General features: G+C 34.1%; 1 protein-coding gene across 6 annotated transcripts in view; it reads left to right on the forward strand.

Annotated features, from left to right (window-relative positions):
• The window catches only part of ADAMTS6 (ADAM metallopeptidase with thrombospondin type 1 motif 6), a 335,951-nt gene that overhangs the window by 252,506 nt on the left and 68,562 nt on the right, over positions 1-14,883 (forward strand). For all 6 annotated transcript variants that reach the window (XR_012484781.1, XM_074282407.1, XM_074282408.1 and 3 more), the window contains 3 exons: positions 6,732-6,834; positions 12,462-12,595; positions 14,420-14,543. Coding sequence is in view for 5 of the 6 variants with exons in the window: in XM_074282407.1 (XP_074138508.1) it covers positions 6,732-6,834; positions 12,462-12,595; positions 14,420-14,543 (361 nt within the window). In the remaining variant the exon portion in view is untranslated. The remainder of the gene's footprint in view (positions 1-6,731; positions 6,835-12,461; positions 12,596-14,419; positions 14,544-14,883) is intronic.

Below are 14,883 nucleotides of genomic sequence, written 5' to 3' on the forward strand. Positions count from 1 at the left end.
ATATAAACAAAGTTTTCTACTTTGTGATCAATAATGATCTCTAGTTCTTTGGTCATAAATTCCTTGAAGTGGTTGAGTTCTTGGGAAATATTCAAAGAAGTCCTATGAGTTTTCTTATATAACTGTAAAATGACTGGAGGAAAGGAAGTACTGAAGGAGATATTCAATACATAATAATTGTATAGCACAAAATACAATCACTTCTGTTCTTCCCAAAAGTCCACTTTCAACTGAACATACCACCTCTATTGTCAAAGTGAGTATGAAGGTCCTTGTTTCATTTTGTTCCTTTGGCAAGTTGAAGCTGTAGTGAAAAGCATCCTGGGTTTGGAGTTTAAAAACTTGGGCTTTTGTTCTGATACCTTCTTACTTACTATGGCCACCTTGGGCAAATCACAACCTCTTAGTCTCATTTTCCACATCTCTCAAATGGAAAACATTTACTTATGAAATAATGAGCTCTTATCTCCAGTTCCAGGGCAGAGGGATTGTTCAAAATCCCTAAGACAGGGTGAGTCCCTTTATTTACTCAATTACTCTGTAATTTATATAACATCAACAGAATGGCATCTCTTTCTAGATGTTGCAGTAGGATCAGAAATTTTAGAGCCAGTAAGTACCTTAAAGCTCACCTAATACAATCTTCCCTCTTGATAGATGGGAAAACTGAGGCTCAGAAACTTGTTTTGCCACTTATAGGAAGTGGCAAAACTAGAATTTTAAAAGTCTCCTTAGTCCAAATTCAGCACTATCACTTCATACTCCTTGCTGTCTGTTTCACTGTCACCAGCATGGGTCCTGTTAACTTACTGTCTTACCCCACTTCTATTGCCCTTTTATCTTTGGAGACTGGGACAGAAGTAGATTTTAAAAGCTTAAAAAAAAAAACAATTAAGGGAGGAGATACCAAAAAAAAATACACAAAATTTATAGATAGTTACTGAAATACCAAGTACAAAGGCCAAGGAATCCTACCCAAAGATCCTTTCCCGTCTGACTTATAAAAGGCAGACAAGCTTAGATGGCTAAAAAACCTGTTCAATTTAAAATCTAAGAGTCTGGTCTGCTTTCACTCTCAATTCTATTCTCAGATTTATTGAGCTTTAACTGGCTGCTGTTTCTCCTCCCTCCCCCCTCAAAAAAAGTTTTTGTGGTACTCACTAGTTTGGATGATTTTTGTTGTTGTTATTTTTTATTTCTTTTAGGGATGAATTTGCAGTAACTATGACTTTGTCTAATTAACCAATTTCTTTCTCTTCCTCCAGAATGGCAAATACATTATTGACCATTCTTCCCCAAGTCCCAGTATAGCAGTGTGGTGCAATTGAAAGAATACAATTTATTAAAAATTATTATTATTAAAAAAGATTGATGGGTCAGAGTTCAAAGTTCAGTTCTGTCACTACTTATGTGATTGTAAACAAATTTCTTTTTTTTCCTTTCTTTCTTTTTTTTCTTTGCTGAGGCAATTGGGGTTAAGCGATTTGCCCAGGGTCATACAGCTAGGAAGTGCTAAGTGTCTGAGAAGAGATTTGAACTCAGGTCCTCCTGATTTCAGGGTTGATGCTCTATCCACTGCACCACCTACTTGCCCCTGTAAACAAATTTCTTAGTCTCTCTGGATTACAGTTTCCTCATTCATAAAAGGAAGGAGTGAATTAGTTGAAGCATCTTCAAATCTATGTTTTCATGTCAACAATACATGTATTTTAAATCTATCAATTATCTATACTACTAGAATCCCTCTTCTTTCTCTTCTTTCCCATCCCCAATCACAACTGTCCAGTAGCCACAATCACTTCTTCATTCTATTCACAAAACTCAAAGTATATGGATGAATTAATGAAAAAAAAATTAAGCACTTACAATTATGAAAATACTGTGCTAAGCATTTGGGGTTGAAAACAGAAAATCAAGACAATCTCTGCTATAAATGTACATATATATGTATACATAAAGATAGATTGTTTACCTAGGACAAGAGTTTCTTGAAAGCAAAAATTATAATATAAATGTAATAATGATGCTATCACTGGGATAGTTGGAGTAAAATGTCCAATTTTTATGTTAAAAAATATCTGCATTATATCTATCTATAACTTTCATGTTTAGTATTCTAAAGAGAAAATATTTCTAGCATCATTTCTCGCCTTCACAGAATTCCTATTCACATTTCACAGCCCCCCAATATGCTGTGTCACACAAGTTGGGAAACCTTGATCAAAATTTGAACACCTCCCTTCCTTGCTCCCCTTTATAAGGAAATTGTAGACTGAAAGAGATGAAATATCTTAGTAAGGAAATAGAGCTGAATTATGTCAAGATGAGGAAGAATATAGGTGTGTCTTCTAAGTCAGAGATTCTTATTTCCTTTTTAATGTCTCTTGGGGGAGTCTAGTGAAGACTATCAATTTTTTTTTTTTACAAAAATTTTATGCATAGGTAATTTTCCAGCATTGACAATTGCAAAACCTTTTGTTTCAACTTTTTCCCTCCTTCCTCCCTCCCACCCCTTCCCCCAGATGGCAGGTTAAACAATACATGTTAAATATGTGAAAGTATAAGTTAAATACAATATATGTATACATGTCCAAACAGTTATTTTGCTGTACAAAAAGAATCAGACTTTGAATCAGTGTACAATTAGCCTGTGAAGGAAATAAAAAAATGTAGGCAGACAAAAATAGAGGGATTTGAAGACTGTCAATTTTTGACAAGCATGTTTTTAAATGGCAAAATAAAATGTATAGGTTTTCAAAGGCTACCAATTATAGTGAATCATTAAAATATATTTTTAAAAGTTAAGAACTTTGTCTTAAAATCATTTGTATTTTAATAGAAAATTGAACTTTAAGAGAAAGGAATAGATTTGTTGTGTTGGAATTTAAGATATCATTAAGATAGTGAAGAAGGTATTTTTGTATTCCTACACTAATACTGTGTAGGTAATTGTCAACTCTGTCTATTTGTTAGAGTCAACTTCTATACAAACATTAAGAAAAAAAGCAGACCCTAGAAAAAATGGTGCTCATGCTTTTTGGTACAAAATGTTATCTAGGTAGCCCACTTATTAAAAATAGCTTTTATTTAGGGTTGTTGCTATGGATACTTAAAAATAATAATCTATAAATAAATTTATAAATTTATAAAAGAATCTTCAGGGTTTATCAGAGAAGAGTCAGTTTTCTAGAATTACCAACAAGTTAATGGTTGTCAGTTCTGCCAGAAGAGACTTAAAGCCTTTCATCTTACTTCAGCCCATTATTTTAGCCTGTCAAAATCTTTTAAAATCTATACTATATACTTACTAAAAGTAGGCTTCCCCCCTTTTTAATGTATACCCCTAAAAGGTAATATTCTATCTGATATTGTATGATCAGGGCAGAGGTCAATCTATTGCTATGTCTCTAATAATACAGTCTAAGATTGCATTAGCCCTTGTGGTTACCTCTTCACCAGATTGATTATTATTGAATTTGTAGTTCACTAAGACTTCCAGGTTGTTTTCAGATGAATTGTTGTGTAGCTGTATAGATTTCTCTAGATTTTCAAAGCTTAAATATAGTATTTTACATATATTGCTATTAAATTTCATTTTAGATTTAGCCTGTCAAAATTAATTTTTGGTCCTCTTTTTCTACAATTTCAATCACTTGAATGTGCTAGGTACTGTGCTAAGTCCTGGTTATACAAAAAAGAAGCAAAAGACATAGTCTGCTCTCAAGGAGTTTATTATCTAATCAGGTAGACAGCATGCAAACAAATATATACAAATTAAGCTATATACAGGATGAATAGGGAATAATTAAAAGAAGGAAAGCACTAGAATTAAGAGGGGTTGGGAAAGTCTTCCCATAGAAGGTGAGGTTTTGGTTGAGGCTTTTAAAATAGTCCCTTTTAAAACACATGAAAAATGCTTTATTTTCAGTCTGTGGACTTCAGTCTATATTACTTAATAAATCTCATCTCCCTTCATCCTCCGCCTACCCAAATCACAATGGTATTCCACTTGTTTAGTTATTTAGTTGTATCTAACCCTTCATGACATTCTTGGCAGAGATATTAGAATAGTTTGCCATTTCCTTTTTCAGCTCATTTTACAGATTAAGAAACAGAGGCAAACAGGGTTGGAGTTATCAGTTGGTGTTTAGATTTGAACTCAGGTTCTCCATACTCTAGAGCTGGCAACTCTATTTACTGCATTACCTAGCTGTTCTTATTTTCTAGACCAGTGATTCTCAAATTGTTTAGAGATTTTTCAAGCTCTCAGAGATCCTTTCAGAATTTTGTAAGGTCAAAACTTTTTATAATAATATTAATACTTTTAAATTTCCAATTTGATAAAATTGATAGATTTAATCCAAATAAACAAAAGCTCTTTGGAATCCTCAAAATTTTTTTAGAGTGTCAAAGGGTCCTAAGACTAAAAAGTTTAAGAACAGTTACTTCCATATCTTCATTATATTTTCTTGCCTTTTTGCCTTTGTTTGGATTATTTCTCTTTTTCAAATCCAGTTTTTATTATTCCTTTAGTACTTAGTTCCAGATCTGCTTTTTCCAAGAGGTTTGCCTGACTTATCCCAATCTTTCCTTTAACTTATTTTCTCTTAGTACTCTTGTATATCTCTATATTGGGATTTTTCTCTAGTGCTTTCAACTATAGTTGACTGAAAAGACAATAATACCTGTCGTACCCAGTTCAGTGTAAATGTAATGAATGCTGACTTAATGCCTATTGAGTGAGTATTAAATGAAGTTGTTAAGAGCTAAAAACTTGTGGACAAAATTATATGGTGAACTTCAAATGGATTATCATATTTCCAAAAACATGAGGTAGGTACCTCACAAAAAAGTCCTGTTAAATGGAAAGATTACCAAAAATGTTTACAATGTGTCCTGAAAATACTTAAAAGAGAAACATTGCTTGTTGCCACAAAGTAGTAGTTTATGGAGCAAAGGGGCCTGGGAAGTATATCCTTCCAACATGATGTACTGCATCATCTGGGGCACAGAGCTATTTTAGTTTCTTATTAATTAGAAATGAGAAAAGTAATTTCACAAACAATTATTGACACTATAACTCAATATTTTTGTATTCCTAAAAGCATTCTAAAGTTTAGGATTCCCAATATGCCGCTGTTTTCAAATCCTGAAACTTTAGGCTTAATATGGTGGAAATTTGAAATATATATAGGTAGTATATTATGGTAGTGATGCAACTGTTTCCATATATAACATATAATTACATTTAAAAAAATCTATCTTAGAAAAGTCATCCAAAATTTGAGAATAAATTGAGAAGAGAGGTAGATAAGTGGTAAAAATCACCTTCTCACTGAGTTGTAGGGCTACCAGCAGGTGTATTCTGCATGTATTTGCAATTAGAAATTTTGGTTTGATGACATGTTCTGTTCATGTTTGAGGGAAATTTTTTTAAATCAGCATTTCAAAAGTTTGGAATTGCATGTTTTAAGTACATTTGTAGAGCAAGAAAAGATAAGTCAAATTAGGTCAGATGATTCAAATACTGCAAGTTGTTACCCTTTGAACTCTGAATTGGAAGGGCATTTGGGGAATCATAGAATCATAGATTAAGTGACTAAAGGAGTTTGAAAGGTTATCTAAAAGTGTCAAACATGTGGCAGCCTATAGCACTCCTGAACCAGATTGTAATATAGTTTAATGAAATAAATTAAAAATACAATGAAAATAGGTAACATTAATATGTGGTTTTCTAAGTCAATAGATTATCCTATTGAGATCCTTATGTACAGTTTAATGCCACCATTGAGTTTGATACCACTGTTCTTGTCCAATCTTCTCATTTCATTTATGTGGGAACTGTGGCCTGAGTTCAGTCATATACCCAACATTACAAAATGGTAAAATTAGGATTTAAACTCAAGTCCACTGACTCCAGATCCAGCCTTGTTATAGTACCTGTGTTGTTTGGAATTGAGATCTGGCTAGATTGGCAATAGATTTTCTTTTTACTTATGTATTGTGGAAGAATAATGTCCAAAAACATACAGAAAAAAAAATAATATTCTTGTTTTTCCCCTTTTATGTGCCTAACATACACAATTAAGACCTCAATATTTTTATTCTTGATGATGTTAATAAATTTAATGTAAATCTCCATGCACCCTAAGTCCTTGAATTTGAAGGTGTTTAAACTTTAGGCCAACTATTTCACCCAGTCTCATTCTCAGCCCTAAAATATGGTTTTTGTCAGGACTAGACAGTAAACAGCTACAGTAGTAGTTCTCCAAACCACAATTAATAGTGCTGAATGTCAGGTTACAAACCTGCTTCTTGATCCCTTAAATACCTCACTGAGAACAGCTGTTGCAGCTGTACCTAGAGCTGTGTGACTAAAAAAAGACTTTGTGTTTAACTTCTTCAGCTAGTTTTTACGTGTGTTTATAAGGAGCTACCTGATTGATTGATTGCAAAGTGGATTGTGACCTATATCTGAGTGTCAGGTTGTACTGAAATTGTTGTAACACTTAACTTTGTTTAAAATTATTTCAAAAGCTTCATACCAATGTAAGACTGAAAAACAGGCACTTCAGTATGAATACTTACTGCAAAACAATAAAGTTGAGGCTCAGTCCAAAGTCATGGACTAAAGTAATGGCAGTTAAGGCCATTAAGTTGTTGACCTGTTTCTTGCATTTATGATCTAAATCTGCATTTATGATTTTTTTGTTGTTGTTGTTTCATTTTAGCCATGCCCTTCTGGGGCCCGAGATTTTCGAGAAAAGCAGTGTGCAGATTTTGACAATATGCCTTTCCGGGGAAAATATTATAACTGGAAGCCCTACACTGGAGGTAATGTATAAATAATAGAGACTCCAGGATGTTGACATTTTTGCCATCATACCTGTCCTAGTAGAAAAAAAGCCAGATTCTCCAGTTCTAGGATATGTGTTGGTTGGAAAGTAATTCTTATGAAAATATTTCTCCTTTTATTAAGATTCCTAAGTTAGTATAGTTGATGAAAATAATAAAGCAATCAATTATTTCAGTTTCATGAGTACACAGACCCTTAAGGTGGGCATCCATATTTATACAAAATAGTGTAATATTTAGACTTGGGTCTTGTTAGAGGCAACTCTGAGGTATTGCCTTACCACAGACTTTGGAAGGTTAAGAATGTCTAAATCTCATACAAGGAAATACAGGGCTAACAAGATAACAAGCCAATTTAATTAAGGGAAGTTACAAGATTAAGAGCAGTCAGGGAATATTGTAAAAACTTATTCCCTTGAATAAGTTTTCCTTAAAGATTCCCTTGAAGAGAAGTGGGCCTCCCATAGGGAAAAGAATATCCTATATCTTTAAACCCAACTCTATCAAGTCTGATGGGTTTTTATAGAGTTATTATTTAAGTTTAGCTAGACCAAACGATGGGGGAAGAGAATGAGGAGTCTGGGCCTCAGGGACTGTTATGGATTGATGCTAATAGGAGAGGAAAGACTCCTATGGAATAATTGGCTAGTTAATATTAAGACTTTGCATAGATGGAAAAAGGAATTTTAGACCATTATTACTGGGCTTGATCTGACAGTGTAACACCTTTCTTATTGGAACTTTTAAAACTTCCTTTTGGAGCTTCTCAGATTAGTAGGTGGAGGCCATTACAGGAATACCATACCATTATAAAATATATAAAATAATTTTTGCATTATCTGTCACTATCAGTCTGAAATTAGCTCCAGTTGTCTTAGAAAATTGATGCATCATCTTAGATCAAGTCCATCAGGGGATTGTGATTTTAGATAGATAGATACGTAGATAGGTAGATAGATACATAAAGTAGCCATTAGCTGGAACATAAGTTCTGAGTTACCACCAATTAATTACCTTGATTGGATATCAAGAGCAACCTCATAAACTTTCTTGGCTTCTTAGATTTCAAATGCAGATTCTGGTGTGATTTTTCTTCTAGATCAATTCATCAAGACCTTTGTCTAACTGCCCTAAGAAAACAGACACCACAGGTCCAGCGGGGGGAAAAAAAAAATTATTATTTCCCAGCTAGTCTTCCTGATCATTTACTGATGAATGGATTATTGAAAACCATAGCTAATGCCCAAACTTGCTTTTTCCTATTCATGGAGTCTTTGTCAGAAATTGCTATCAAATAGCAACAATAACTAATTTGGCTTTCTTCTGTTATTACTTTATCTGTCCACCTTTTAATGAAGGTTAAAAAACTGAAAGCATCAAGGTGAAGAAAAAATATGGAGAGAGTATTAGGGAAAGTAAGCAGCCTGGATAATTCACAGACCAGATCATTAGTCCCAGTATACTTGCATTTTTGGTATAATGCTTAAATTGTTGCTGTTATTGTTCAGGCTTGTCTGACTCCATGGACCATACAGTTCAAGGAGTTATCTTGGCAAAGACACCAGGGTGGTTTGCCATTTCCTTCTCCAGTGGATTAAGGCAAACTTTATTTAATTAATTTATTTAATTGATTTGCCTAGGGTCACACATTTAGTAAGTTTCTGAGGTCACATTTGAATTCATGACTTCTTGTCTCCATGTCCTTCTCTATCCACTATATCACCTAACTGCCACTTGACAGAAGATCATTTTGTTTATTGAACCTACATTCCTAGTGAGTTTAATCTGAAGCTGCGGTTCAGTTAATTGACCTTTAAAAGACAAACCTTAGCAGCCAGGTGGATGGAACATTGGTCCTAGAATTAGGAACATCTGAATTCAAATCCAGCCTTAGACACTTACCAGCAGTCTGTCTCTTTGTCAGGTCGCTTAACCTATATCTGCTTCAGATTCTTCTACTAATACCATAACCTACCTTATAAGGTCATTGTGAAGATCAAATGAGATAATATTTGGAAAAGGCACCTAATGGTGCATGGAACATAGTAGGTACTATATAAATACTTATTTTATTTCTTTTATTCCTCTCTAGCAAGCCTAAGTACTTCATCTTTGCTGTGAGATCAGTACAGTTTGGGCAAACATTCAACATTAATAATGGTGATAATAACTAACATTTATATAGCACTTTAGTTTGCAAAGTGCTTTACAAAGATTATATCATTTAAGCCTTCAGTTAAGCCTCACAACCCCATGAGTGTATTGAGTATTGAGGATATTATTACCTCCATTTTACAAATGAGGAAATGAGGAAACTGAACCTTAGGTAGATGTGGGTTTGAAACTTGAGTAGCCCAACTTCAAATACAAATCCAACACTTTTTGTTGCAGCCTCACTACTATTCTGAAGTTCAAATTTGTTGAAGTGCTTCAAAACTAACAAATAATGGGACATTTTCTTGTACCATTACTATTAAGAGGACAAAACAAATCAAGTAGCTTATAAGTTCTTTCCATTGCATATCACCTCCAGGGATTAGTAAAATACAAAAAAGACCTTTTCTAAAAAAGGCCTAACCATGTAAAAAAAAATCTAACCATGTAAAGACAATCTCTATCAGATTCCATACCAATATCATAAAAAGTTAGAAAACATCTAGAGTGGGTTAATGGTGAGGGAAATCCAGGGAAATGTCACAGGAATTTAGAGAGATGTTATTTATGAGGGACTTAAGAACCAAAATTAATAGCTTGGCCCATCATCTAGAAAGAGCTCTGATCTCCAAGATGCCTGAATTAACAGCATTCTGGTAACACTCAGTGAAAATATGTCCTGGAATCTATTCTTCATAATAATTACACAGCACACATAGAAGCTGTGTGAACTGGTTTGAAGGATTGAAATTAAAGATAGTGAACTCAGGTTCAGATCTTGCAGCAAGATGTTTTTGTTTGTCCTGCCAGATTTTAATTATCAGTAAAATTTTCCTTGCTGAATCTAGTAGTTTTGGAGGAGGACTTCACTTAATCATGTTTGTACAGAACTTTTAACTCCAAATAGGAAAGGTTCAAATCTAATAAGATGAAATTTAACCTACATACATAGAAGGATCTTATACTTTAATGCCAAAAATACATTTCACAAATATAAGATGAGAGGGTCATAACTAAAATGTAGTTTATCTTAAAAAAAAGAAAGAAAGAAAGAAAGAAAGAAAGAAAGAAAGAAAGAAAGAAAGAAAGAAAGAAAGAAAGAAAGAAAGAAAGAAAGAAAGAAAGAAAGAAAGGTTTTTCTCAATGTAGGTCAATACAAAAAACTAATGCAATTTTAGGTCTTTTTTATAGGTATAATATTCAGGACTAAGGAAGTGACCCTGATCAGAACATATCTGGAGTGTTATATTCATTTTTGGATGTCATATTTTAGGAAGGACATTGATAAGTTGTAAAGCCTCCAGAGAAAGGCTTCCAGGTTGTAGCTTCAAGGTTCTTTGCATAGAAGACTGGTTGAAGACACAGGGATGGTTTCGCAAGTAGAAAATGAGTCTTAGAACCAAGGCAAAATTAATTGTTTTCAAGTACTTAAAGAATTATATGAAAGAGAGGACTAAGTTTGTTCTGTTTGGTCCCAGAGGAAAGAATCAAAAGCATTGGTTAGGAGGTTGCAAAAAAGAAAATTTAGGTTTGAGGTCAAGAAAATCATCTTAATAGTTAGGGCTTTCCCAAAGAAGGATGACCTGCCTAGGGAGGGAGTTGCCACACATTGAAAGTCTTCAGGAAAAGGCTGCATAGCCATTTATTGGTTATATGGTGGGAGTCTTGTTCAGGTGTGGGTTGAGCTAGATGGTCTTGGATGTGTTATTCTGTGATTCTTCAGTTCTGCAGCACCTCTCCAATTCTCTGTGATTTTTCAGAGACCCTAATTTTAATGGTTACTTCCACTAGTTTTCTTATTATTCCAGGAATTAATTTATTGGCTTAGTGATGAGAACTCATCAAGGGCATCTCTTATTACCACCCAGCTTAACTTGGATTTTAGCTCCTTATTGGCTGTTTTAGTGTTGTCTTTTTCAATGTTTTCTATATAAAAGGAAAGAGAAGCAAAATTAAATTAAGTAATTCTACTTTCTCTCAATTGCATGTTCTAATTGTCCCAAAAGGCAGTCCTAATATTTTTTTTAATACAAGTTAAGTCAACAAACATTCTTAAATGCTTGCTTTGTGACTGGCACTGTTCTAAGTATTAAGAATTCAAAGAAAGGCTGAAAGAGCCCTTGCTCTCAAGGAGTTCACTGTGGAATGGGGAAGACCACATGTAAACAGCTATTCACAAACAAGATATGTAAAAGATAAATTGGAAATAATCTTTTAGGGAAGGTACTGAGATCAAAGAGGACTGGGAAAGGTAGGGAAGCCAACCAATAGTTTGTTGTAGTAGGCCAGGGTGAGATGATAAATGATATTTTAGCTCAGGGATAGCAGTATCAGAAAAGAGTGTCAACTTCTTTTCTTTCATACAGCAACAATAACAACCTCTAATCACCATAATTATTGTTCTTATTCATAGTGGTAATTTATTACATATAAACAATAGTTTCTTCATATGTTGAGTAATGGGAGGAAAGCTCATCTTCATTGGCTAGTTCTGAGCCTTAGTCATAGTTTATCTTCAATAAATGTTTATTGAATTAAAAATTAACTCAAATAGACTGTCATCTTCTGGTGTTTATTAGCTGCTCATTTGAAAAATGACTTACCTTTGCCATCTTCTCCCAAACATGTGTAGAGTTTAATTACAAAGTAGAATTTCCCAGGAACTACAGGGAGCTTATATTTTAATCTGAATTAAAGATAGTTTTTTAAAAATATAATGGTATTTTCAATGTTTATTTTTTAAATAATTGCTTAAATTTAGTTCAAGAAAGAGTCATTAAGCATGTGCTATATGCAAACCACTGTGCTAGTGTTAATACAATGAAGAGGTCATCAAAGAGCTTAATTCTATTTACTATTTCTCCCTTATTCCAACCAAAGCATGGGCAGGACAGGGTTAAGGCAGGTGCAGGCTCCATTTATCCTGCAGCTGTGGTACCCCTTCTGGAAAAAGTAGTTTTCTTTTTTGCTCCTAGAAGTGGTTCTGGTGAAACAATATTTCCGTACTCAATCTCACCAACTTCAATAGCAAGTGGCAATATCTTCAGCAGAACTTCCTGTCTAGAAAGTTAATTATCTCGTTTTTCCTATAAACTTTATTTCATTAGGGTTTTTTTTTTCCCCCCGACTGGCAACCTCCTTTACTGTGAGCACTTTTGACCTACAACCTGCTGAAAACTTATGCAAAAAATACTTGGGATGTCAAATCTTAGAGCTGCTTAGCAGTTCCCTTGGGTTGTATTGGCAGGGAGGATGTTGGCCCAGTTTTGGCAAACAAGAAACTTTAGCAAAGACTGAAAGGAAGTTAAGAAACCTGCACATCTGAATATACATTCAAGAGGTGCTATGTGATGCCCCTGGGAATTGCGCAACTGCCATAGCTGATACTGAAATTACCCTTTCTTCAGAAGGACTACTTTATTGATTTCTCCTCTGCTTACTGTGCTTTCCAGGTGGGGTGAAGCCCTGTGCATTAAATTGCTTGGCTGAAGGTTACAATTTTTACACGGAACGTGCCCCTGCAGTGATAGATGGAACTCAGTGTAATGCCGATTCACTGGATATCTGTATCAATGGAGAATGCAAGGTTGTTCAGATGTTGTATTTTGCTTTGTTTGGGGGGGGGGGTGTAGTAAAATGGAGGGATTGGGGAGGAAGAGGCAGGGAAATGAGAGTTATACATTTACTGCTTTTATGATCCCTTCCCTGTACTCTTAGCAGTATTAAAGTACATCTTTAGAAAGAACTTGGTAGTTTCTATTAAAACCATTGGAAGCCATACACATACATTTCACATTCTTTTCTATTTTTTTATTTTTTATATTTTGTTTTTATTATTTCTAGGGTTTTTTAAAATAACTTCTCTGGCTTCTCCTTCCCCAATTGTAGTTTTCAAGAAGTCATACATACAACTGGAGGTAGAATTTGGTGTATGGATTTAAAAAGCCATTTGTATTCAACTACCACACAAATGGAATTTATTGGAATGCCCTAGTTATGATGTTATTGTTTTGCCAAAGTTATGAAAATGTTTTGGAACTATAATTTCTGTTATTCTTCTATGTTATTTACAAACAAGATGGCAGGAAAAAAAATTGGTATAGGAAGTACTTCCAGTTCAGCCTTTATTCATATGGTTGCCATATGTTTGCCTTGGGAGAGCATTTGATTCTGCCTTATGTTGTAATTCTTTCTCAAAGTGTGAGGCTGTTCTCAGATTCTTCCTCCTCCTCTGTTCCTTTTTGAATGAATTAGAGGGGTTTTCATTTAAAACTTAACCTTTACTTAATTGAGATATTTTATCTTCAGGAATTAAACCAGACTAGTTCAGCATTTGTACAGTTTTTCTAGGCTCTGGATTGAGGCCAATTTATTATAAGAAAAATATGAAGTCCTTTATTCATCAAAGTATCAATATGTTTAAACATGATTTTCTTTTCTTTGAAGAGAATCTCACACAAAGCTCAGTTCCTGATTCAATGGGGGTTAAGGACAAATGAATCTCTTGGAGAGGACCCTATTAGACTTAACAGCTGCTAAATTTTTTGCATCTTGTTTCCAAATTTCATTTGACAATATAGTTTCTAGTTCACCTTGAGTCAGATTTTTCAATGTTCCTGGCTTATAAACTGTTATCCCAATTCTGTGAATATCAAGACAGCCATACTTGGTCTAAGGATTTATTATAGTCACACCTTAAATACTTGTTTTCAAGAGTTGATAGTCACTTAAATTCAATTACTAACATACACCCATGGACCCTACATCTGTACAAATAAACAAGAGTTAGAGTGATCAAATTGGACGTTGGGATTTTAGCTTCTTCATTAGCAGATGGTAGAGAATAAAGATATATGCCATATCTGATTATCACATTTAAGTTTTAACATTTGTGACTCACCAAGTTGTTAATGGTTTTGGTGGCACTTGACTTCTGGACTCTTGCTCAGTGCTATACAAATCCACCATCTTCTCAAAATGTGAGCCAATATTTTCTAATTCTTACACTTGTTCTTTTCAATGAGATTAAGGCAGAACCTTGTCATTTTAGACAAGAGATTGTCATTAACTGGGTGGGAAATATAGTCATAATCTGTGTCTGTGGGGCAGGTCTGGGAAGGAGATTACATAGCTATAAGTAGAAAGATTGTCAGGAAAAAAAGAGGTAAAAATAGAAAAACTAGAAAAGAATTGAAGGATTTCATTTTAATGGAATAATATTGAATTATTTACTCTTCTGCCCTGAGAAGTGTTGACTCAAGAGTTATTTGTTGGAGTATAGACAGGAAACAAGAGAATGGTGGTTCATTCTGTAATTTTTGTGGTAAAAATAGAACTGTATACATGCTTTTCAGATATGGGTCCAAGAAGCCTTCTTTGTGACACATTGAATATTTTGTTCTGTTTCCAGCATGTAGGCTGTGATAATATTTTGGGATCTGATGCTAGGGAAGACAGATGTCGAGTCTGTGGAGGAGATGGAAGTACATGTGATGCCATTGAAGGGTTTTTCAATGACTCATTGCCCAGAGGAGGTGAGTGTGTATGGATAACCCTTCTTTTTTTTCTCAGACTTAAGAAATAATTTGTTCTTTATCAAACTTTTTAACTTCTTAGTTTAGATAGACTTTTGTTTGTTTGGTTTTTTTAATCTAAATTTTCATTCTAATTACTAACTTTCTGGCTTTTTATTGGCAATTCAATCCAACAATTATTATTAAATGCCTACTATATACAAAAGACTTCTAGATGCAGAGAGACAAAAATAACATAGACTCTTCCTCAAAAGAGATTATAATCTAGTTGGGTAGATAAGAAAAGGGGACAGAGAACTAGGAAGGAAAGAAAGAAACATTTTAAGCACATAGTAGGTGC

Source organism: Sminthopsis crassicaudata, chromosome 1 (genome assembly GCF_048593235.1).
Source record: "Sminthopsis crassicaudata isolate SCR6 chromosome 1, ASM4859323v1, whole genome shotgun sequence".
Taxonomy (NCBI): Eukaryota; Metazoa; Chordata; class Mammalia; order Dasyuromorphia; family Dasyuridae; genus Sminthopsis; species Sminthopsis crassicaudata.